The sequence below is a fragment of the Helianthus annuus genome, chromosome 9 (assembly GCF_002127325.2).
Source record: "Helianthus annuus cultivar XRQ/B chromosome 9, HanXRQr2.0-SUNRISE, whole genome shotgun sequence".
NCBI lineage: Eukaryota > Viridiplantae > Streptophyta > Magnoliopsida > Asterales > Asteraceae > Helianthus > Helianthus annuus.
Window position 1 is genome coordinate 16,025,563 of NC_035441.2, and position 22,933 is coordinate 16,048,495.

A 22,933-nucleotide genomic window follows, 5' to 3' on the forward strand; every position below is an offset into this window, starting at 1 on the left:
GGTCAGAAGTTTTTTTTTTTTAATCATACGTTTGAGTTTTAATGAAAAGAAAAATCTGTGTTTAATAAAATCGCAGAAGCAGTTCTGAAGAATTCGAAATTGAAAGGAGCTTTCTTTCGATCAGGGCGTATTTCCAGTTTTGCTTTTCATAATGTTCATCAGGGAGGATCGAAGACCCAAAAAACGCTCTCGTCGTGCAAACGATTCACTTCACCGCACCACCGAAATGCCGCCATGTCTTCCCGTTTGGACCGATGACGAGGAGTATGCCTTGGGCCTTGCTTTCATTAGGACCTTAGAGTTAAACGAGGGTAGCACAAATGATACATCTAGTACTCGTTTTTGGGATTGCGTTAGTGATAGATTTAACGAGGAAATGGGTTTCGTAACCGAGCATACAAGGGATCAAATATTATCAAAGTGGAAGAGTATATCGTCAGTGCTTGAAAGATTTCACAGAATCTATAGCAGATTGATGATGGATAGTTTGGGAGATGACAAAGACGAGGATATTGCTGTTGAAGAATCTTGTGCCGAATATGCACGAGTTAATGGAAGGCCGTTTAGTAAGTTAGAAATTTGGAAACTTATGAGTTATAGTTGAGGGCAGTTTTTATTAATATTGTAATTTTCTATTCAAGTGTAATATATATTGGAAGGTGAGGAAAACGTGGATGATTTTTTTTTTTTTTTATGTAATCTTTTATTGTGGCTACTAAATGCGTAAAAAAATCACGTACCGGTATCTTTATGTTTAAATTTGAGTATGGCCGATGAATCGTTTAGAAGTCGAAGCTCTGTTTATTTGTTTGTTCATTCATTACATATAATTTATATGCATATGTATGATTAGGGGAAGGTTCAAATGAAAACCACTAGTTATTGTGAAAACTAGAAAACTAACTAAAACCCACTAAGGGGGAAGACTTTTAATGAAGGAGGGGTAAAACTGGAACAAAAAATATATAACTTTTCAAACATTTCCCATTTCTCCATACGTTATCATTTTAAAACAAAAATGGCACCATAAGATCACAAATTTTCTTATCTTTCATTCAAGTATATTCGAGCATATTTTTTATGACATAAAAAAAGATTTATGGTGTCGTCTTGTTTTCAATACTATTATTATAGTAGTGCACATGTGCAATATAACATGTACTACAATGTGCATTACATGCTTAAAATTAGTTTTTTGAGTCTAGTTTAGCTTTTAGGGTTAGTTTTTTTGGAGGTTTAGGATTAGGATTAGGTTTTTGGGTGTGGGGGAAGGGGGGTTTAGGTTTTTTTTTTTTTTTTTTTTTTTGGGGGGGGGTTAGGTTTTTTTCGGGTTTATGTTTAGGGTTTAGTTTTAGGTTTTCGGGAGGGTGGGGGGTGGGGGGGTTTAGGTTTTTTTTTGGGGGGGGGGGGGTAGGCTTTTGGTGGGAGGGTGAATTTAGTTTTTTTTTTTTTTTTTTTTTTGGGGGGGGGGGGGTGGGGGGTTTAGGTTTTTGGGGGGGTGTCGGTGGGGGGTGGGTTAAGTGGTTTAGGCTTTCCGTATTAGTGCGCATGTGCAGTACAACCAAATTTTTTTTTTTTTTGAAAATTTTTTTCCAAATATAAAAAGTAGCGATTTTTCTAAAAAAAATTGTAAAAAAAAAAAAATTATATGTTTTTTAGGTTTTTTTTAGGCTTTTTTAGTTAGGTTTCGAGTTTTCACAATAAAAGTGGTTTTCATTTGAACCATCCCCTGTATGATTAATCTTACATATGCATAATTTTTTAGTTAAATATACAGATCTTAAATAAATTAGGTTCAGTTCTAGTCTATATAGTGCCTTGCTATGTGCCCAGTGGTGATTTGGTGATAAAGTCTCGTGGGCCTTAAAAATTGGAAAAACAAAATTAATGGGGCCAGTGGTGATTTGGTAATAAAGTCTCGTGGGCCTAAAAAAATAAGAAACTTATTAAGACTTGGAAAAACAAAATTAAGGGTCGGTGAGTGGGTACCTTCTTATATTTTCGAAGAAGATTTTAATGAACACGAAAATTATAAATCATGACATTTTTAGAACTATGGAAAACTTGAATAGAAATGTATAGTTGTGTATTTTGGTAATTGTTTTCTAATAATAATATTATTTTATAATGATATTATAAATGAGATGAGGATCAAATACAAAAACTTCTTAAAATAAGAAGTGTACAAAAGCTTTTAAAAATAAACAAACCCACTACAAAAAAAAAAAAAAAAAACCCCTTAAACACCTACCACTACCCAAAAACCTAAACCCTCACCCCACCCACCCCCAATCACCCCCTATCCCTATTTTTTTTTTGTCCGGGGGTGGGGGTTTAGGTTTTTTTGGTGATGGTGGGGTGGGGTGAGTGTTTAGATTTTTTTTTTTTTTTTTTTTTGTGGGTGGGGGGGGGGGTTGTTTAGTTTTTTTTTTTTTTTTTTTTTTTTTTTTTGGGATGGGGGTGGGGAGGGGTTAGGTTTTTTGTGAGGTATAGTAGTCTTTTTTTTTTTTTTTTTTTTTTTTTTGCAGGGGGAGGGGGGGGGGTGTTTAGGTTTTTGGGTGGTGATGGGATGGGGGTGGGTGTTTAGTTTTTGGGTGGTGGTGTAGTGGGTTTAGGTTATTGAATACTTATCACTCTATAAAGCCTTCTTTCACTACTTACAATTAGGTTTAATACTTTGAGATTTTAGTAATTAACCCTTTTTCTTGTATTCTGAGTGTGTGTGTGTGTGTATATATATATATATATTTTAAAATAACTTATGTACAAATCTAATCTAGAGCGAAACTCAAACTCTCGACCTTTATGAGAAAGAGCACTGTTTGACACATCAAAATACCATTGAGCTAACTCCTCTTTGGTTATGTTTTCAATAGATAAAAAGTTTATAAACTATACAATCGAGATCCAATCTAATCAATTTTGAGATCTAATGCAAAATTAGGCTGGGACTGTTTTTTTTCATGCAGGTATCTCACAACCATATCTGCATTGTATTCCACAATAAACAGATTAATCTGCCTCTTATAATTCTTAAAATCAACTTCACTTGAACCCACATCTTCAAAACCGTCAAAAACAGTCTTCATAACATTTAACGTCTTAACCGGGCCCAAATTCAACTCAGACATGCTATGTATAACATGTTGCTGAAGCTGAGTGAGGTGTTGTTCTGACAGATGGAAATGCTTATCAGGCTGATCAACAAATTCGTGGTTGTGCTCTTCAACAAACTTATACACCTTCCAAAATCTGGCCTCAAACTCAAGACAAATTTGTGCTTTACAACCGGTCCTCTTAGAAAAAATGGATCGCACACTCCTTTCCTTCTGCTTTGGTTCCAATGTATCAACCTTCTTCTTCTTATATATAGCAAATTTTGTACAAATATAATACTTTATATGTTTTTCTCCCTTGGCGTTTATCTTTTCAGTCCCTTTTCTGATAGCAAAACCACCAGCCATCGCGTACTTAAGATACAAAGAATAACAATCATCAAAGCTTTCAAAAACCATTCCTCTTTTAGGCTTTAGATCTTCTGTAACCTCGGGAATGTGCAAAGTATTCCCAGTTTTAGGACAAATCATTTCATTGGCCGCAACATGCTCACCTAAACAAAACAAAAACGCCATGACAAAATGATACGTGATACGTCAAAAGTAAACCGATAAAACGCGACATGTTTTCAAATGCCTCAACATTAAATTAAACGACATGAGTAAATTCAAAGTTTCATATGTATAAAAAAACAAAGTGAAAGAACGTTCAAATTATAATAGTTAAAAACATCATTAAACATATTAATGGGTGAGTTAAAAGACAAACGCCAAAACTAACATTGATGACAAATAAAAAATATAAACGCCATGGTAACAATAGATAATTAAAAAACACCAGATCATTACACATAAATTGCTCCAATGAAAAATCTAAGAAAATTCAATGTTTGATATATATTTAAAACGCCAAAAATTAAAACAAAAACAAATGCAAACATGAAAAACTCCAAAAGTATATTAATTAAAAGACCATTAAACATATCAAAGAAATGAGTAAAAAACAAACGTCAAAACTAACATTTATATTGATATTATTGATGAAATAACAAATAAACGCCATTATAAGTCGGGTAATTAAAACGCCAGCTCTTTAACAAGAATTGCTCAAACGAATATCTATCAGAGAACAAATAATTTAAAATATGGACATAATTACTTTATAACTCGCAATCCATATAAGACGTCATAAATGTCGCGAAACTTGGAGAGGAGGTAGCAACTAATAACTCACTAATTTTGGAGTTTGTTTCAAGAGGAATAAACCCCTAACAAAAAAAGAAATGTTTTAAAATGTAACGTGGAAATAACGATCATACACCCGCGTGTTATGTAGCGCCTACGACACGTGTCCTCCAGGAATCGTTCTCACCATTTTCACACTTTAGGGCGCTTTCTTCAGATCCCGTTTCTCTCTCTCTCTCTCTCTATATATATATATATAATAGTTATAACAAAGACGTTATATAATAGTATTATAATTTTACATATATAATATACCATCTCCGTAGAAATCTTATAAACAAATAAAAAAACGATTGAATTTATCACACGAAAAATTTAAATAATATTATAATTTATGCAACAATTGATATACACATCACAAATACTCATATTCAACCGTGTGATAAGATTACAATATTATTGCATTTATTAATGGTATTACACATTTTTATAAGATTATAGTTTATATTTCCTATGTTTATAGATTATTTTTCTCAACCCGTGTGATAACATTAATGAATTATGAATGTATAAGATTATAATAGTATTACTGGCGTCATAAGGATTATATAGAATTTTATGTTTTACATTTTTTCGATATTCAACTCGTATAAGTGTGATAAGGATCATATAGAATTTTATGTTTTACATTTTTTCGATATTCAACTCGTAGAATATACATGTTTATAACACCTATAGACTAGAATAATAGGGATTTTTTTATATTTAATCCGACAATACACGAGTTTATAAGCAGATAAATTTAAAACACGTATATGGATGATATGATAAATACTACAAATACTTCTTGAGGTAATTTACCTATACACCCTTTAAAATAAATAAAATAATAATAAATAATAAATTATTCGGTAACTTTAATTAATTATTTTTATTTGCATGAATTAGTTGTTGCTCAAGACTTTAGTCAAGAGGAATTCTATTTGAGTCTGTATAGGATACATTCGTAGGTTAATAAACAGGGTCAGAAGTTTATTATGTTAACCGTACTTTGAGTTCTAACAAACAGAAAAAGCGTCGTGTTCAGTATAATCGCAGAATTAAGCAAGCGTCGTGTCCAGTTTTTGCTTCTTATCGTGTTGATCAGAAAGAATCGTGTACGAGGTTAACATGAATAAAATTATATTCTTTTTAATCGTTTTAGGGTTTGTTACATATACCATTGGCGAATCGTCGACGTGTTTGACGGTGTATAAAGAAGGAGGTGCACCGGCGGTCTTCCGGTCACCAGAATGCCCGAGATGGAGCTTACCAAAACATGATTTAAGGAGACAGTCTACAATAGGGAGATGTCAATCAGCCACACGTCAGGGCCGGCGAAAATATCTGGAAGATCGCACATTCTGTATTGTTGATCTCCGGATTCCCTTTCCAGGTAGTATACATTGCTTTCTTTATTTTATAGTACTCGTTAATTCATTCGCGAATATGCTATGCAAGCTTCTGATTTTTAGAAAATTGTTTTGATCGATTCTTACTTTTATATTATGTTACGATGAATAGTTTTGTATAACTCATATTAGGAGTTACACTAGTTGGAAAACTAAGTTAGTTTTTACACGACATACTCATGTACGACACAAAGATACAAGGTAGGAATGCTAGGAACTATTTTTGCCTTCTCAAGTCGTTCGGTTCTTTTGAAGTTATGTAGAAAATAGTATTGTGTTTCTCATGATCATTAAGACGTTTTACATATGGTTTATTTCTCATGTGTTGCAGGTGCTAATGGTATTAGAGACACATCAGTTGCCATTGTAGCAGTTTTTGATGGACATAATGGCGCAGAAGCTAGTGAGATGGCTTCAAAAATGTTATTGGAGTATTTCACATTGCATACTTCTTTTCTTTTGGATACCACATTTTCTTTTTTGTCCAACATATCAAAAGGAATGTTACCAAATAAGGGGGGATTAATGCCTATTTATATTAATCATGCCTCTCAAATGCCTATCGAGAAACTTGGTGATTATGTGCTGCATATCGGAAGGATTAAGTTTACATTGTCAAATATATTTAGTGAGGATTTCCACTTGGAAATTTTGAAGGAATCTTTGTTGAAGGCGATTGATGATATTGATGCCGCATTTGGTAAGGAAGCTTCTAGATACAACTTCAACTCTGGTTCCACTGCAGCGGTTATATTAATCGCAGATAATCAAATTTTAGCTGCGAATATTGGAGACTCAAAGGCTTTTCTATGCTCTGAGATGTTTCAATCTCCTCATGAGGCTAAAGCTACGTTATTGAGATTGTATGAAAAGAGAAGACGCGAGGGTGCTTCTATACGCATGAAAGATTATAGAAACTTTAAATTAGAGGGCTTATCCCATTTTGTTGCCAAAGAGTTAACAATGGACCACCATCCCGACAGGGTTGATGAAAGATCTCGAGTAGAAGCAGCTGGCGGTTATGTCTCTGAATGGGCTGGTGTATCCCGAGTCAATGGCCACTTGGCTGTTTCACGTTCTATTGGTGATTTGCCCTTTAAAAGATTTGGTGTTATATCTGTTCCGGAGGTAACGGATTGGCAACCTTTGACGGGTAATGATAGTTATTTGGTGGCTGTTTCTGATGGTGTTCTTGAAAAGCTGGGCACACAGGACGTATGTGATCTATTATGGGACTTGCATACTCCTGCCCCCTTGGAATTGCAATACAGTCCTTCATGTTTATACTCATTAGCCGATTGCATTGTTGATACCGCTCTTGAAAGAGGAAGTATGGATAATGTGGCAGCTGTTGTAGTTCCATTTGGGCTACAGAATCTGTCTACTGTTGGATTCCAAGTGCAGAATTATGTGGACAGACAATCTGGTAATTTGACTATTTCAACTTTTTATTACTAAATGTCTGGTTGGCATTGATATTTGGTAAATCATCGACACACTGAAATATACATTTGATTTTTAAGATCCTACATGACAATACACAGTTCTTGTTAATTGGATCAATATGCTTTGAACACTAAATTTATTGGCAAAACAACATTATTAATAAACTGAATACTAAACTTAACACTAGTTTCAACAAATCTATATAGTAATTTTAGCATATTAAAGGTTTTGTGGAGCAACAGTTATGAATAAGATGAAATGTTGACACAAAATATCAAATTAACATGTAAATAAAACAACAATAAGTACTATACGCTTTGCTTAGAGCTAAAATCACTAGACACGAAGCGGGCTTGCATGACATGAGGAGTTTTAACAATATATCAAACTTCACACAAAAACTTTGGAAAAAAAACATGTGTGTAAACGGTGGAGTGAACTATGTACAGGTGATTTATGCGACTCTTGCAATTATCTATGTGTATACGGTCATGAAAATAACATGTGTGTGTATGTATATAACAAAAACTCAATAAGTTAATGAAGAAGTTGCAATTAATTATCAAACAACTTAACTACTAACCAGTGTCATATCAAAATACAAAAGCTATGCATTTTCTTTTTATTTTTATTTTTAATTCCAATTTGCATTCAGTTTCCAGTTTTCGATAAACTCTTCTTGTACTAAACCGAACCAGAACATGTTCATATTGTTTTTCTTTGTTTTAAGTTGTAGTCTTACTTACTTGTTTGTGTTTGAAGGATATTGTGGACATTGGACGGACCGAAAGTGCACTAATTGGTCTGGTTCAATCTGGATTTTTGAACACATGCGCGACAAAGTGAAACTCACCAAGAATACGAAAATAGAGAAATGAAATAAATTTAGAGCACTTCCAATTGAGGTTTGCTACAGTTTTGACCTATTTACTTCCGCAACATGAGTTGGCAAAAAATAATTGAAAACAAAACGGAAAAAACATTCAAAACTAGACCAAAGTCGATTTCTAGGTTATAAAACCTCCTACATCATTGATGTAGGACTACATCATCCTACTGAAAATGCTAGCCTGCTAATGAAATGATACAATATTGCGATCAACTTTGGCACTTTGCTAGGTTGAACTCCAGACCAGCAATAACATCTACTGGCATGGCGACACCTTTACCCATTGTGTAACCTCTTCCTCGACCTGGACTCCGAATAGTGACCATAATTAATGGATAAAATATCAACCATGTTCTCAAATTCTCTTACACAAGTTGCCACTGCTATAGGATCAACATGTCCTACGACAATTAATCGTTTTATTTCTTTGCGAGTGGAAACATATTCAACTCCCTCAACGCTAGATACCGCCTTCTCTATCTTGTTTATTTCACTTTCACTGTTAAAGCCAACTCCCAGCACAATTTCCTGAAATATACACAAAGTGTAATTATATACTGGTATCACGAGTTTTATTATCAACATTAAGACTAGTAGATAACACTTAACAGTGTGAAAAACTTCATGAATCGTGACAATACTATTCTCGGGTCAAATTTTGGGAATATTTCATCTATAATACTAGACCTGACAAACGGGTCGGGTCGGGCCATGGGTCCAAACGGTTTCTGGTCGGAACGGGTTGGTTAAAAATGTTTTTTTTAAGAGATTGTACATCGAGGGGCAATTTTGTTCGGTTCGAAACGGTACGGGTCGAAACGATTCGCGTCGAAACGGTTCGGGTCAAAAAGGTTCGGGTCGAAACGGTTCAATTCGAAAAGGTACGGGTCAAAACGGTTCGCGTCGAAACGGTACGGGCTGAAATGGTACTCGCCGAAACGGTACGCGTCGAAACGGTTCACGTCGAAACGGTATGGGTCATGGGTCGAACCGTTCGCGTCGAAACGGTACGGATCGAAACGGTTCGGTTTGAAACGGTTTGGTTCGAAATGTACGGTTCGAAACGGTACTGGTCGAAACGGTACGGGTCGAAACGGTACGGGTCGTTACGGTACTGGTTGAAACGGTACGGGTCGAAACGGTTCCAAATGTATTTATTAACATCAAATATTCATTTATATGAAAACAGTCAATGGATTAAACATATCCATGCCAAAAATAAATAATAAGGTATATCGTACTTTGGGATAGGCGTCTATGTAACTTTTCAGCACCTAAGATAGCCCCGACTCACGAGTTTTCCTCCATCCTAACGAATCTGAGTATTTTGATATTAGTGAAATCAATACTTGCAGCTTAATATGGACTAAAAACATCATCTATAAACATCTCAATGAAGAACTTACCTGTATAGTGAACATTGTCCCAAACAACAGTTTCAACCGATATGAGGTCTCGGAGTAAAAGAAATCACGGCGGCAAAGATAGTAGCCTCCTGTGGTCACCTCGAATTCAGACAGATCTCCTCCAATAACTTCTTTCTCTTTCATCGTGGTATTTTCACAGTTTTCTTCTTCCTTAATTTCATCATCATCATCTGTATACACAAGGCTGCCACCACACCCGCTTACTATCATCATTCCTTTCTCCCAGAAGATATCTATAGTGACTTCATCACCAACGTCTAATATGTTTCCAATTGGCCAGTAGCTTAACCACACAACATCTTCATCAACACTGGGTTTGCAGTAGACCAGTAACATCTGAACGGTTAAGTGCTGAACCAGTATAATGCTTAACCGTTCAGAGGCAAATGCCTGACCAATTCAGATTAGAGGTCTTAACCATTCAGACTCTGTATAAATCTTAACTATTCAGAGGCAAATGTCTGAACCATTCAGACGTCTGCTCGTGAAACAAACAGTCTGAACCATTAAGTGCTAAACCAGTAAGAGGTCTGAACCATTAAGAGCGTCATTAAGAGGTAAACAAACAGCCCCTTAGTCATCAAACAATATTCAGGTAGGATATAGATGTGTGCTTATATATGTATATGTGTGTGGTGTTTTGAAAGAAATTAGGAGGAATAACCTGGATACGCCTATCTCTGCCTTTAGTAATATCATCACCGACAAGGTCCACCTTATGATCTTGATATGCTTTGATCCACTGCATGTGACCCAGATCTGCTTCATCAATTTTTGCTACGGGCACTAATTTGAAAAGCCCTTGAATTTCAGATAGTTTGAAACAGCCTTTATATCCAAACTCCCGCAGACTGAAACGACCTGATTGGAATGTTATTCTCTCTAGTGATGTACACCAATCGATACACAATTCCTCTAGCGTACTTGGGAGACATAGAAGAGACTTCAGGTTTGGACAAGAATACAGGTTTAGCAACCGAAGCATTTTAAGATCGATGTTATTAGGCATGTACTCAAATAGATTACCCCTTAAACTCAAGTTAAATAACGATTGGGCATGGAATACCACACGATCATGATTGCTATTATCAAGATTGCAGTTTGCAAGATATAAACTCCTTAACGACGGGGGCAAGAAAAGCAACAATGGCTGTTCTGGAATTCCTCCACCATGTTGATTCACATATTTTTTGCTCGGTAAAGCCTTCCATGCTTTGGTACACCCTGAAAGAACCAAGCCAGTCAAATTAGCAACCTCTGTTAACGCTGCCCTCCACCGCTTCACATCATCCAATATCCATTTTGGACAATACAACTATAGAAGCCCTCGATTCGATTATTGCGGTCTCGATTTCGGACACCATCTGGACTTGGCGTAGTTCTCGGACAATACAACTATAGAAGCCCTCGATTCGATTATTGCGGTCTCGATTTCGGGCTTCAGTTCTTGGCCTCTGTCGATTGCATCATTATCTCTGAAAGTGCGAAGTCCTGCCCTCAATAATCTATCGTAGAGATGATCGGTGATAGAATAAGGAGTATCTTCACCTCGGAAGCTTAGAAAAACGTCGTACCTCATTGTTAGATTTTGGCCTGACGCCATTGGATTGAGTAGATAAAGAAGTTGAGAAAGGAAGAATACAAATGCGTGAAAAGTCAACTGTACCGACCTGTGCGAAATAACTCTGGAATGGCGTTTGCAAGTGGGAGTTGACGGAGACACACATCCACAATTCCACATATGAGTTCACGTGGGTCCAGAGGAGTGGCCCAATTCACGCAATTTGTTTTATGCAATAAAAATAAGAGTAAACTGCCATTTTGGTCCATGTGGTTTGGCCAGTTTTGCCACTTTAGTTCAAATCTCAAACTTATTACATCTGGGTCCCTGTGGTTTGCATTTTGTTGCCATTTTAGTCCAAATCTCAAAATCTCTGATTTTTGACTGTTTTAATGTCTCTTTTTTGTCTTTTAGTGCAGGGGCATTTTGGTCATTTTGCTTTTCATTTAACATTTTCTTAATTCAAAAATTTAATATATATATATATATATATATATATATATATATATAGGACAAAGATCCGTTAGGAACCACCCTTTATTGCGAGAACCGCGAGAACCAGTGTGAACACAAACAGTAATACCTAAAAAAATCTAAAAAACACCAAAAAAAATTTTTTTTTATTTTTTTACTATTTTTTATATAAAAATCGCTACTTTTAGTATCCAAAAAAAAATTTTTTTTTTAAATTTAAAAAAAAAAAAAAAATTGCTACTAAAAGTAGCGATTTAAACATAAAAAATAGTAAAAAAATAAAAAAAAAATTTTAGATTTTTTTTTATTTTTTTAGATTTTTTAGGTTTTTTGGGGGGTTTAGTTTTTAGCATTTTAGCTTAGGGGGGGGGGTTTGTTTTTGGGGGGTGGGGGAGGGGGGTTTAGGTTTTGGGGGGGGGGGGTGGGGTGGGGTGGGTTAGGTTTTTTTAGGTTTTTTGAGGGTTTTAGTTTTTAGCATTTAGCTTGGGGGGGGGGGGGGTTAGGTTTTTTTTTGGGGGGGGGGGGTGGGGGGTTTAGGTTTTTGGGGGGTGGGGGTTAGGTTTTTTTAGGGTTTTTTTTAGGTTTTTTTTAGCTATTTTAGCTTGTGTTCACATTGGTTCTCGCGGTTCTCGCAATAAAGGTGGTTCTCGCATGAACCTTACCCTATATATATATATAAACACATACATCAGATCAACCACCACCACTTTCTACTACCCTACCCTCTCCTCCTTCTATATCCATTTCTCCGACCATCTGCCGTTCTCCGGTCGTACTCCGGCCAATCTATCCCTATCTACTACCCTACCCTCTCCTCCTTCTATATCCATTTCAAAAAACAAAACAAATATCAATCATCCACAAAAAAAACCAAAGAAATCCTAGGGTTTCTGCTGTTTCGACTCGAAACTCCAATGAGCGGCGGCGCTAAATCATCAATCATCATCGTCCAACCCACCGTCGCTGTTGCTGTTCGGACCTCCACCAGAACCATCTTGCACTAAATCAGAGGTGAAAAGCACAAAATTCCATCACTAATGCCGCCGATGAGCGGCGACGCTAAATCATCAATCATCATTGTCTCCCGCCGTCACTGTGCACCACCGGCTCCTCTCCCCTTCGAATTATTTCTCTCTTTGGTCGATCTAAGACACGGGTGGGGGTGTGGGAGGAGTGTTATGGGTTTTATTTGTGTGTATGAAGATGTTATGGGTTTTATTTGTGTGTATGAAGATGAAGATGATGGGGTTACTGTGCACCACCGGCGCCTCTCCGCTGCAGGTAGAAATCGAGAGAGTGGAGGGTGGATTATGGGGTTAATGTACAGTTGAGAGTGAGATTGGAGTTGGAAATTTTGTATTTTTGTTAGATGATTTGTGTTTCAGACAATTGGGGGTGTGTATATGATCATAAAATAAAGATAAGATTAGAGAATAAAGGGGAATGAGAGGGAAGCTTGTGGTGTCGGCTGAAAGTGAAGTGTCTTAGGGTTTGTGTTTCCTAAAATACTTAGGTTAGATTCGTTGTGGAAGACAGCGGTGGAGGGTGTGATGGTGTTAATAGTGGTGGGTGGGGTGGAAGGTGGGGGCAGTGGTAAGTGGGGCTGAGGGTTGCACCTGGAGACGGTGGTGATGAGGAACTTACTTGCGTCAGGTAGTGGTGGGGCTGTGGTGGCTGGGTTGGACCTGTTGTTGTTTATAGAGAGAGAAGAGAGAGAGAAGAGAGAGAGTCAGTTAAATGAAAATGTTAAATTAAGAAAATGTTAAATGAAAATTAAATGACCAAAATGCCCCTTCAGATAAAGACAAAAAAGGGACATTAAAACAGTCAAAAATCAGAGATTTTGAGATTTGTACTAAAATGGCAACAAAATGCAAACCACAGGGACCCAGATGTAATAAGTTTGAGATTTGGACTAAAGTGGCAAAACTGGCCAAACCACAGGGACCAAAATGACAGTTTACTCTAAAAATAAATAAAACATATTTATTTATTGTATAACATTTAAAGGACAAAGTCGGTCCTTTCCCATCAGCTTTGCCTCCACCCTCTAAACTTTTACATTATTGCATTTCTAGCTTTTTGGTTTTGCTACAGCCCCTCCACTTTTAGAGTAATCAATTTTAGCCCCTTATTTAACTTTACTATTCTTCCATTTTAACAATTGACATTTTTAGCACTTAACTCTTTACTAATTTAAATTTATTTCGACAACCTTCCTTCATTAATTTCTTTTATTTTCACATATAATTTTTTTACTTAAACAACCTATTTTTCTGTGCATATTTGTATCCGTATAAATTTAAGGGTGTCTACGTTTCAACATAATTTTTTTCTCGAAACGAGTTAGGTTAAATATAACACGTTTTAGTTAAAAAAAAAACATTTTACGTGCATATTTTTATGTATGCGTCTGTATCAATTCGAGCTTTTTGTTTTTTTTTTAATATAATACGTTTTCTTACTTATTTTATGTACGTTTTCATAAATTTTGTTCTGAAGAGGGTGGAGTCAAATTAAGGTTTCTTTTTTTTCTTTCTTTCTTTTCAAAGCTTTAATTAATCCTATAGAATAAGTTATGATTGTACGATAAAGATTCAATGTACTTTACGTTATGTTCCAATCGCATTACTTATATAGGTTACATTGAGTTCAATCAGATATGTCGAACACGTGTTTTCGTATGGTTAACACATAACCTAACACTTGAACAAATCCATTCGATGTTTGCGATGTATTTGCGTAGCAACGCGCGCGGGCATTATTACTAGCTATAACTTAAAAAGACAAAGTCGGTGGAAACTCCACCGGCTTTGCCTCCCCCTCCCCCATACTTTTACGATATTGTAATTTTAGCCCCTTAACTTTGGTACCTTCAAAGTTTCATAAAATGGTAAATTTAGTCCCTAAACTACTACTTTATTTTACACATAGTTTGCTTTTGACACCTCAACTTTGTGGTAGTTTGCTTTTCAGTCTCAACTTTGTTATAATTTCTTTCTTACCCCAAAACTTTATCAGGATTTATCTTTACCCTTTCTTATCCCTTAATTTTAGGAAATACAATTTTTAACCACTTAACTTTTTATAAACTTTGTAAACGCCACTTCGACCCCCTCAAGAATTTTTGGCTTGATGATAGAAATTCGAATTAGTCGGGTAGCGTATAATACGTTATGATTGTACGATATAAATTCGATTTACGTTACGTTTTGATCCAATCGCAGTGCAGGTATAGGATACATTGAGTTCAATCGGAAACGTTAAAACATGCGTTTCATATAGTTAACACATCACATAACGCTTGGACTAATCCGTTCGATATTTGCGAAGTACCTGCACCGCAACGCGCGCGGGTCTTGTTACTAGTATAATATTAAAGACAAAGGTCGATGGATGACCTTTCTTTAATGCCTCAACTTTTACAAAAAAATGCATATTAGCCCCTATACATAAATTTTCTTTCATTTTTCATATATTCCAATTCTAATCTTTATACTATTACTTTTTAACCCCAATACTTTTAGTTCTTTCAGTTCACAATCTCAAACTAGGTAACTTAAGGATTCACTTTTAACTTTTGGTAATTGACAACTTTGATCTGCCAACTTTTTCTACTTAATAACTTAACGTCTCATTTATTTGAATTGCTTTTACGACTTTAGACCATGGCGTCACACATTAATACACTTTTTTTTTATCTATGTCTAACCATATTAATGTCTTACTTTTACGATTTTACACGATTGTCTAAAATATTGTTACAACTTTACACTGTAATGACGTTATTTTCACGAACGTACCATGTGTTACAAAGTCAAAAACGTGTAATGTCACGTGCGGGCATCACATGTTAATTTCATCATTGTGCATTGTAACCACAATGCTTATATAGGTTACACCGAGTTCGATCGGATACGTCAAACATGTGTTTTATATGGTTAACGCATCACATAACGTGTCGTCAACTATGAACAACTAAGGTGTCGCCGACATAACGCGCTGTGTATCGCAGTTTTAACGTACTTGCCGTTTTAAAATTCATGTTTCAACGTAAATGACTCGCGTTTTGACATAAACTTTTTTCTCAAACGAGTCTGGTAAAAAATAATACGTTTTCTACTTATTTTGTGTACGTTCGTAAACTGTATTTGAAAGCAAGTCGAGTCAAGTATACTACGTTTTCATTCGATGGCGATGTAATTTTTTTAGGAATAATGGAATTTAATAATCCCAACTTTCACCAGTTGGCCGACAACGGACCCAACTTCAAAAATAACCACTGGCGGTCCCAACTTTTGACATTTTGTAAAACATTGGACCCTTGCTGGGAGAGTAGGAGAGGGTGGTCCCAACTTCAAACATTGGACCACTGGTGGTCACCACTAACATCCCTTGGACGGTGTTAGCAAGGGTCCAGTGTTTTACAAAATGTCAAAAGTTAGGACCGCCAGTGGCTATTTTTGAAGTTAGGTCCGTTGCCGGCCAACTGGTAAAAGTTGGGATTATTAAATTCCATTATTCCATTTTTTTAAGTAAAGAGCCGGATCAAATATACAGTATAAATACGAGTTACTTTAACTTTCGACGCCGCGGCAACGTGCGACGGGTCAATATCCTAGTATTAAACAAAATAAAAGTACATTTAATTAAAAAACACATTACATAAAAATTAAAACTAGAAAATTAAAACATAAACCATAATAAAACTAAAAATTTAGAAAGGGTATGACCAATTATATTTTTTCGCGATCTCATGTTTCCGGGCTAGAAAAAATGAAAAGTTCTCGGGTGAAGCATGGTCGTGTGACTTAGTAAACGTCTCCATATCCTGATCATACAAAAGTTGTTATACCGCTGTCACGGCCCCCGCACCCGGTTTGACCCGGTCCAGGAGCCGCGGGACAGGAAACCTGCGGTATTCATGTTTACAGCGGAAGTCTTAACAGGATCGTTTTAATTATTGAAAATGCCCGAGTATTATTTATTTACATTTCACGATAAACCTCGTACGTTTCACAATCTCATTATTTTACAAACATGTTTTATTTATTTATATGAGCCACTACTTCAAGCTTGATGGTGCTCCGTAGCACGTGTACTGAATTCACAGTAGGTCACCTGAAACAGGTTGTAAAAAGGTTTTGTCAGCGGGGAAATACTGAGTGAATCATTCAGTTTGCTAAAACGACACATAGTTATTAATTACAGCATAAGAGCGATTACAATGGCAGTATCTTATTTTATATCTGGTCTTGCCACCCGTGTGACGATGGTCATACCACTATTGGGTCCAGTCACCCAATTAGTGACGTTTTGTCACTGCTAGGTCTTGTAGCCTAACCCCTGTTAGGGCTTATTGCCTAACTGTGAGAAATTAGTAATGTGCACAATACCCCACTAACCAGCGATCAAGATAACCACGACTTAATCCCTGTAATTATAACACTTTGAAAATAATTTGGAGTATTGTAAAACAGTTTGATGAAAAGAAGAATGACTCACATTGCAGATTTAACAGGCAAGGTATAAGCCTACTGATTAGCCTTGATTATCCTAATTCAAATAATAATGCATATACGCAAACGGGTTAGTGATCAATACAGCAGTCACGATAACTCACGAGATCAAATTCTCACAACGAACGAAAAAGTGCAATACTTCAACTCATTTATCGAATTTACGACAAACGACAAAGTATAATACTTCAACTCATTTATCGAATTATCGACAAACGACAAAGTATAATACTTCAACTCATTTATCGAAGTAACGACAAACGACAAAGTATAATACTTCAACTCATTTATCGAATTAACGACAAACGACAAAGTATAACCCAATGTGGGCGGCACTTAGACATTCTTTGGATATATTGATCCCGGAAAATGAATCGTAATAGCGATCGAGTAATTACCCTGTTCCGCGGCAGCACCTCGTGTGTGGTGTGTGGTTAATTTGTAGTAAAGCAGCCTAATATCGATCTACAGAACGAATTTGATTGGCGTTTTAACACCAACAGTCGACTGCCAAGGTCGGCTATTTATAGTGAAATTTTGGACTCGCATACGGACCGTATGCTTTGACCCTTGCGGTCCGTAAGGGAGCCAGTTGGCTTACGGTCCGTAAGGACTAACCTTTACGGTCCGTAAGGGGTGCGTTTAGACTTGTAGACTAGCCTTCTCAGTGGTATAGGTTCGGTGACTCAACATTCAAATCGAATTTCAGTATAACAACTCGATTTTTAAGATAATTATCCCATAGGGTTTAGCCCCCCTGAGTTTTAGGGGCCCTGATCCTGATTCCGATTGTTCCGGAAATTTCAGGTTTTATGCAGAATCACTTGGGTGTCTCAATTAGGGTTTCCTTATTGACTAATTATCATTCTAATTATTAATTTTAGTGAGAGTTGTTACATCCTCCCCACCTTAGGAAAAATCTCGTCCTCGAGATTCACTGGAACAGATGAGGATACTTGCGCTTCATTTCTGATTCCAGTTCCCAAGTGTATTCCGGTCCTCTCTTGGAATTCCATTTGATTTTCACCAGTACAAGTCGTTTGTGTTTGAGGAATTTGACTTTCCGGTCTTCGATTTGTAAAGGTTTTTCTATGAATTTCAGTTTCTCATTTACCTCTATGTCTTGAAGAGGTACTACCAGAGATTCGTCTGATAAACATTTCTTGAGATTGGATACATGAAATACATCATGTACTTTAGATAATTCTTCTGGTAGTTGTTGATGATAAGTTATCGATCTTATTTGTTGGATCACTGGAAATAGTCCACCTTAGACTTAGCTTTCCTTTCTTACCGAATCTAATAATTTATTTCTAAGGAGATATTTTCAGTATTATTTTGTCTCCAACTCGAACTCCAATGTCTTTTGTTTATAATTGTCTCCAGTGATACTAAATATTACAGTTGTATTTACTTAGGATTTTTTTCTTTCCTCATATTTAATTCTTATTACTCCAATATGTATCTTAAATTCTTATGACCCGTATGGATAATAAACTTATCTTCCTACAGATAGGGTTTTCTAATCTTAAGGTTAAATTTATGGCTTCTAATTTTAGGTTTGTAGGTGGAATGGCTTTCTTCGCGCTTTTGCAATTGCCTTGATGCATACGCAATTACCTTTTTGCGTTGCATTACCATATCTCCAAATTCTAGTTTTGAAGTATCACCGCATACTTTAAAACCTTCTGTTCCTTCTGGTAAGGCTAGAATTGGAACCCTTGTTAATTTATGCTGTAAGATCCTAAAAGCTTCTTTTGGTTTAGGTTCTTATTCAACCTTAACTGTTTTAATTTAGTTAGGGATATACCTACCTGGAGAAATATTCCTAATAAACTGTCTATAGTATCTGTTTAAATTTACAGAATTCCTAATTTCTCTTTAGGGATTGCGAAATATTTCCATTTAGTAATTTGCTGCTAACTTAGCAGAATCTAAGTAAATACCTTCAAGATTCACCATGTGTTCTAAGAATTACATTTCTTGAAATCAGAATTTACATTTTGAGAAATTGGCATATAGCTTTTCTTTTCTTAACAAGGTTAAGAGTGCGTGCAAATGCTTACCATAGTTCTCCTGACTTTTTGGAGTAAATAAGTATATTGTCTAATAGAAATAATTACAAATTTATCCAAATACGATTTACATATTTTATTTATCATGTCCATAAATGCGACTGGGGCATTTGTTAATCCAGAGGGCATGATTTTAGATTTGTATTGCTCATACCTAATCCTGAGAGCGGTTTTAGGTATGTTTTCTTCTTGTATTTTTTTTTTCATTAATAATATTCGGAACACAAATCTATTGTGGACAAATACCTAGTATTTGAAAGTTGATCAAATAGATTCTCATTCCTAGGGAATGGGTATCGATTTCTAATTGTAACTTTGTTTAATTACCTATAATCGATATACCTTTTCCTTGATCCGTCCTTCCTATTAACACGGAAGCTTTTATTATAGAGAATTCGAGCAAGGTTGGTTATTTAACCAATCTATTCCTATAACATCGAATCCGGAAAATTTATTAATAATAATTTACAGAAAAGTTTACGTCTCATTAATTCTATTCTTTGCTTCTTGCAAAATATTATTTATCTTAACGAAATCTGTGTCAACTGTAAAAGTCAGCCTAAGGTTTGGTTAAAGGTAAATTAAGGACTTGGCAAAATAAGGTATTTATAAAACTTTGGTTTATATCAGAGTCAAATAATACTTTTGCCTAATCGTCGGGAACTAAAACGTACCAACTATGATGTCAGGAATTAGTTCAGCTTCCTGAGTAGTCAATTGAAAAGCCCTTGCGTTTCTTTTGGCAGTCCCTTCTACAGGTTTCGCCTTTTCGTTTGTTGGGTTGCCTAATTTCGGACAGTTTGTTCTGTAATGTCCGGGTTCTCCACAATTATAGCAGGTTATTGCCTTCTTTTTCCTGCAATCCTCTTCTCGATGTCCTGGAATTTTGCAAAAGTTACAGCATCCTTTGCATTTTCCAAAATGCCTTCCTTTGCAAGAATCGCAAAATGGGATAGTAGGAAATCGCTCATTTCCTCTTTTCCTAAGATGGTTATTATTACCTATATGAAATTCTTGGGAAAGTTTCTGGGCTAAATCTTTCTTCCTATTTTCTTCCCGAGTGCGTACCAATCCGTTAGTTAGAGTGTTGGCTAATTCTACCGCATCGTCAATCGTACGAGGTCTCGCAGCTTTGACAATGTCACGAATTTCGCTAATCAAACCCCAGATATAGCGAGATATAAGTACCGGTTCTGGCGAAGCCAGAGTAGGTACAATTCTGGCATACCCAAAGAATTTTGAAGTATACCCTCGACAATCTACGTCCATCATTCGGTGACTTAGAAACTTATTTGCCATTTGCTCTTTCTCATATTCAGGACAGAATTTTCTTTCTATTAATTGCTTAAATTCTTCCCAACCCATGGCATAGGCTACGTCACTTCCCTTGGCTTGTAATATTGTATTCCACCATTCTAATGCTTCTTCCTTAAAAAGGTGCGAAGCGTACATAACCTTATCTTCCTCAATACATTTACTTATTCTGATCACTGCCTCGGTTTTCTCTAACCAACGCAGTGCCGCAGTTGCCCCTTCATTGCCTGCGAATTCTACAGGTTTACAGGCAAGGAATTCCTTATAAGTGCAACCAGGCGTTGCAACTTTTCTTTTCTTAGGGAGCGGAGCTTGTCGTGGTTCATTATCATGATTAACATGATTATTGCCTCCGTTTACGCTATTACTGAAATTATCTTCAGAAATACGTTTGCTAGGAATGATTTGCTGTGGTTCTATGGGATTTTTAACAGCATTGACAATTGCTGGAATAGCGTTGGCTATTCCTTGAGCAATCATTGTTGGAATAGTGTTAGCTATCCCTTGAGCAACGATATTTTCTATATCTTGCCTAGTCATATATTGACCCCCTGATTGTTGCTCAGATTGATTACCCTCGTTAACTGGTTCATTATTAGCGTTTTCCATTGGATAACTGATTTATAAATAAATAATTAGTATACAAGAAATAATCCAATGTTATACTTAATTGCACATAACCACGTGAACCCAATTCTGTAAATTTTCTAAGATTTTCATTATATTATGCTTCTATATACAACCGTTTTATTTATTTATTTTACACATACTGATTTTATTATTACTATTACATAATCGTAATTTCATAAATCCTCTATCCTTTTGTTAAATAATAGTCTAGTAACGGTGTTTCCTTGGATCGTAATTCCAGGAGATTTGTTTCCCCATCTCTTGGATCCTATTCCCAACATCCATTAGTTCTTGATCCAAGTGGTGAAGTCTAGCTGTATTCTCGTTACTCTTTGGTGGATTTGGTAAAGGTTCCAGATTGAACTGAGGAAAAAGCTTATAGGGATTGTTCTGTAACTGTATTTCATGAGTCAACCAGTCGTCTATGTCGAAAGGTCGCGAGTGGATTGAAGGATTCAGAATAGCTGGATCTAAGTTTATTGGAAGTTGTGTTTTACTAACAGTCTTGATAGTACTATAGTCTGTTAATGTAAGATCTAATTCTTCTTGAGATGGTAACCCCTTAATTGGCCTAGAGCTTTCTTCAATTTCCGTTTTCTTAGACTCGAGAGGTAAAGCATCAAATTCTATGGGTTCTTCTCTATCTGGTATATATCTATTGAAATCTCTGGAAACTTCTATTCTTACTGGATAGAGATTTAAATTCTGAAGGGCATCAGACAAGTCACTCATGCTGTTTACACACAATTATTATGTCAGAATTTATAACAATTTTTTTTGATAGAAATACAGGTTTAATTATCCGAACAACTAGAATTTTAAAACATCCTAGGTTTTATTTAAAAATTTATTTATTTACTGAAATAAGGCTTCTAGACTTGTAAAGACACTAAAATTTTAATTTAATTTATTTACTAACATATAAAATTTGTTCCATGCTATATGCAATTAATCAGATAATAAAACACATAATCACAGAATAGTAATTTAATAAAATTAAGTATTTTCTAAATACTTAATAGGCTTAAATCAGTGGCTTGATTAGTGGCTCTGATACCACCTCTTTCCTGTCACAGCCCCCGCGCCCGGTTTGACCCGGTCCAGGAGCCGCGGGACAGGAAACCTGCGGTATTCATGTTTACAGCGGAAGTCTTAACAGGATCGTTTTAATTATTGAAAATGCCCGAGTATTATTTATTTACATTTCAGGATAAACCTCGTACGTTTCACAATCTCATTATTTTACAAACATGTTTTATTTATTTATATGAGCCACTACTTCAAGCTTGATGGTGCTCCGTAGCACGTGTACTGAATTCACAGTAGGTCACCTGAAACAGGTTGTAAAAAGGTTTTGTCAGCGGGGAAATACTGAGTGAATCATTCAGTTTGCTAAAACGACACATAGTTATTAATTACAGCATAAGAGCGATTACAATGGCAGTATCTTATTTTATATCTGGTCTTGCCACCCGTGTGACGATGGTCATACCACTATTGGGTCCAGTCACCCAATTAGTGACGTTTTGTCACTGCTAGGTCTTGTAGCCTAACCCCTGTTAGGGCTTATTGCCTAACTGTGAGAAATTAGTAATGTGCACAATACCCCACTAACCAGCGATCAAGATAACCACGACTTAATCCCTGTAATTATAACACTTTGAAAATAATTTGGAGTATTGTAAAACAGTTTGATGAAAAGAAGAATGACTCACATTGCAGATTTAACAGGCAAGGTATAAGCCTACTGATTAGCCTTGATTATCCTAATTCAAATAATAATGCATATACGCAAACGGGTTAGTGATCAATACAGCAGTCACGATAACTCACGAGATCAAATTCTCACAACGAACGACAAAGTGCAATACTTCAACTCATTTATCGAATTTACGACAAACGACAA

At 35.9% G+C, this 22,933-nt stretch overlaps 2 protein-coding genes across 2 annotated transcripts; one reads left to right on the forward strand and one right to left on the reverse strand.

Annotated features, from left to right (window-relative positions):
- Positions 1-5,411: 5,411 nt before the first annotated feature.
- LOC110875320 (probable protein phosphatase 2C 51) lies at positions 5,412-7,150 on the forward strand. Its single transcript, XM_022123518.1, has 2 exons — positions 5,412-5,676; positions 6,024-7,150. Exons 1-2 carry the CDS (start codon positions 5,412-5,414, stop codon positions 7,148-7,150), a joined length of 1,392 nt encoding a protein of 463 aa, XP_021979210.1.
- Positions 7,151-7,997: 847 nt separating this feature from the next.
- Positions 7,998-11,174, reverse strand: LOC110877230. Its single transcript, XM_035977346.1, has 2 exons — positions 9,434-11,174; positions 7,998-8,555 (listed from the first exon to the last, which is right to left on the reverse strand). The coding sequence occupies exons 1-2, from the start codon at positions 9,788-9,790 to the stop codon at positions 8,304-8,306; spliced, it is 609 nt and encodes a 202-aa protein (XP_035833239.1). The 5' UTR covers positions 9,791-11,174; the 3' UTR covers positions 7,998-8,303.
- Between the last annotated feature and the right edge of the window lie 11,759 nt (positions 11,175-22,933).

Bases quoted from the DNA above. Each gene is read 5' to 3' on its own strand.
- LOC110875320 (XM_022123518.1), top strand. From the start codon at position 5,412: ATGAATAAAATTATATTCTTTTTAATCGTTTTAGGGTTTGTTACATAT. The intron at 5,677-6,023 runs GTAGTATACATT...CATGTGTTGCAG, and splicing joins TCTCCGGATTCCCTTTCCAG to GTGCTAATGGTATTAGAGAC.
- LOC110877230 (XM_035977346.1), bottom strand. From the start codon at position 9,790: ATGTTACTGGTCTACTGCAAACCCAGTGTTGATGAAGATGTTGTGTGG. The intron at 8,556-9,433 runs GTAAGTTCTTCA...TGTATATTTCAG, and splicing joins GGACAATGTTCACTATACAG to GAAATTGTGCTGGGAGTTGG.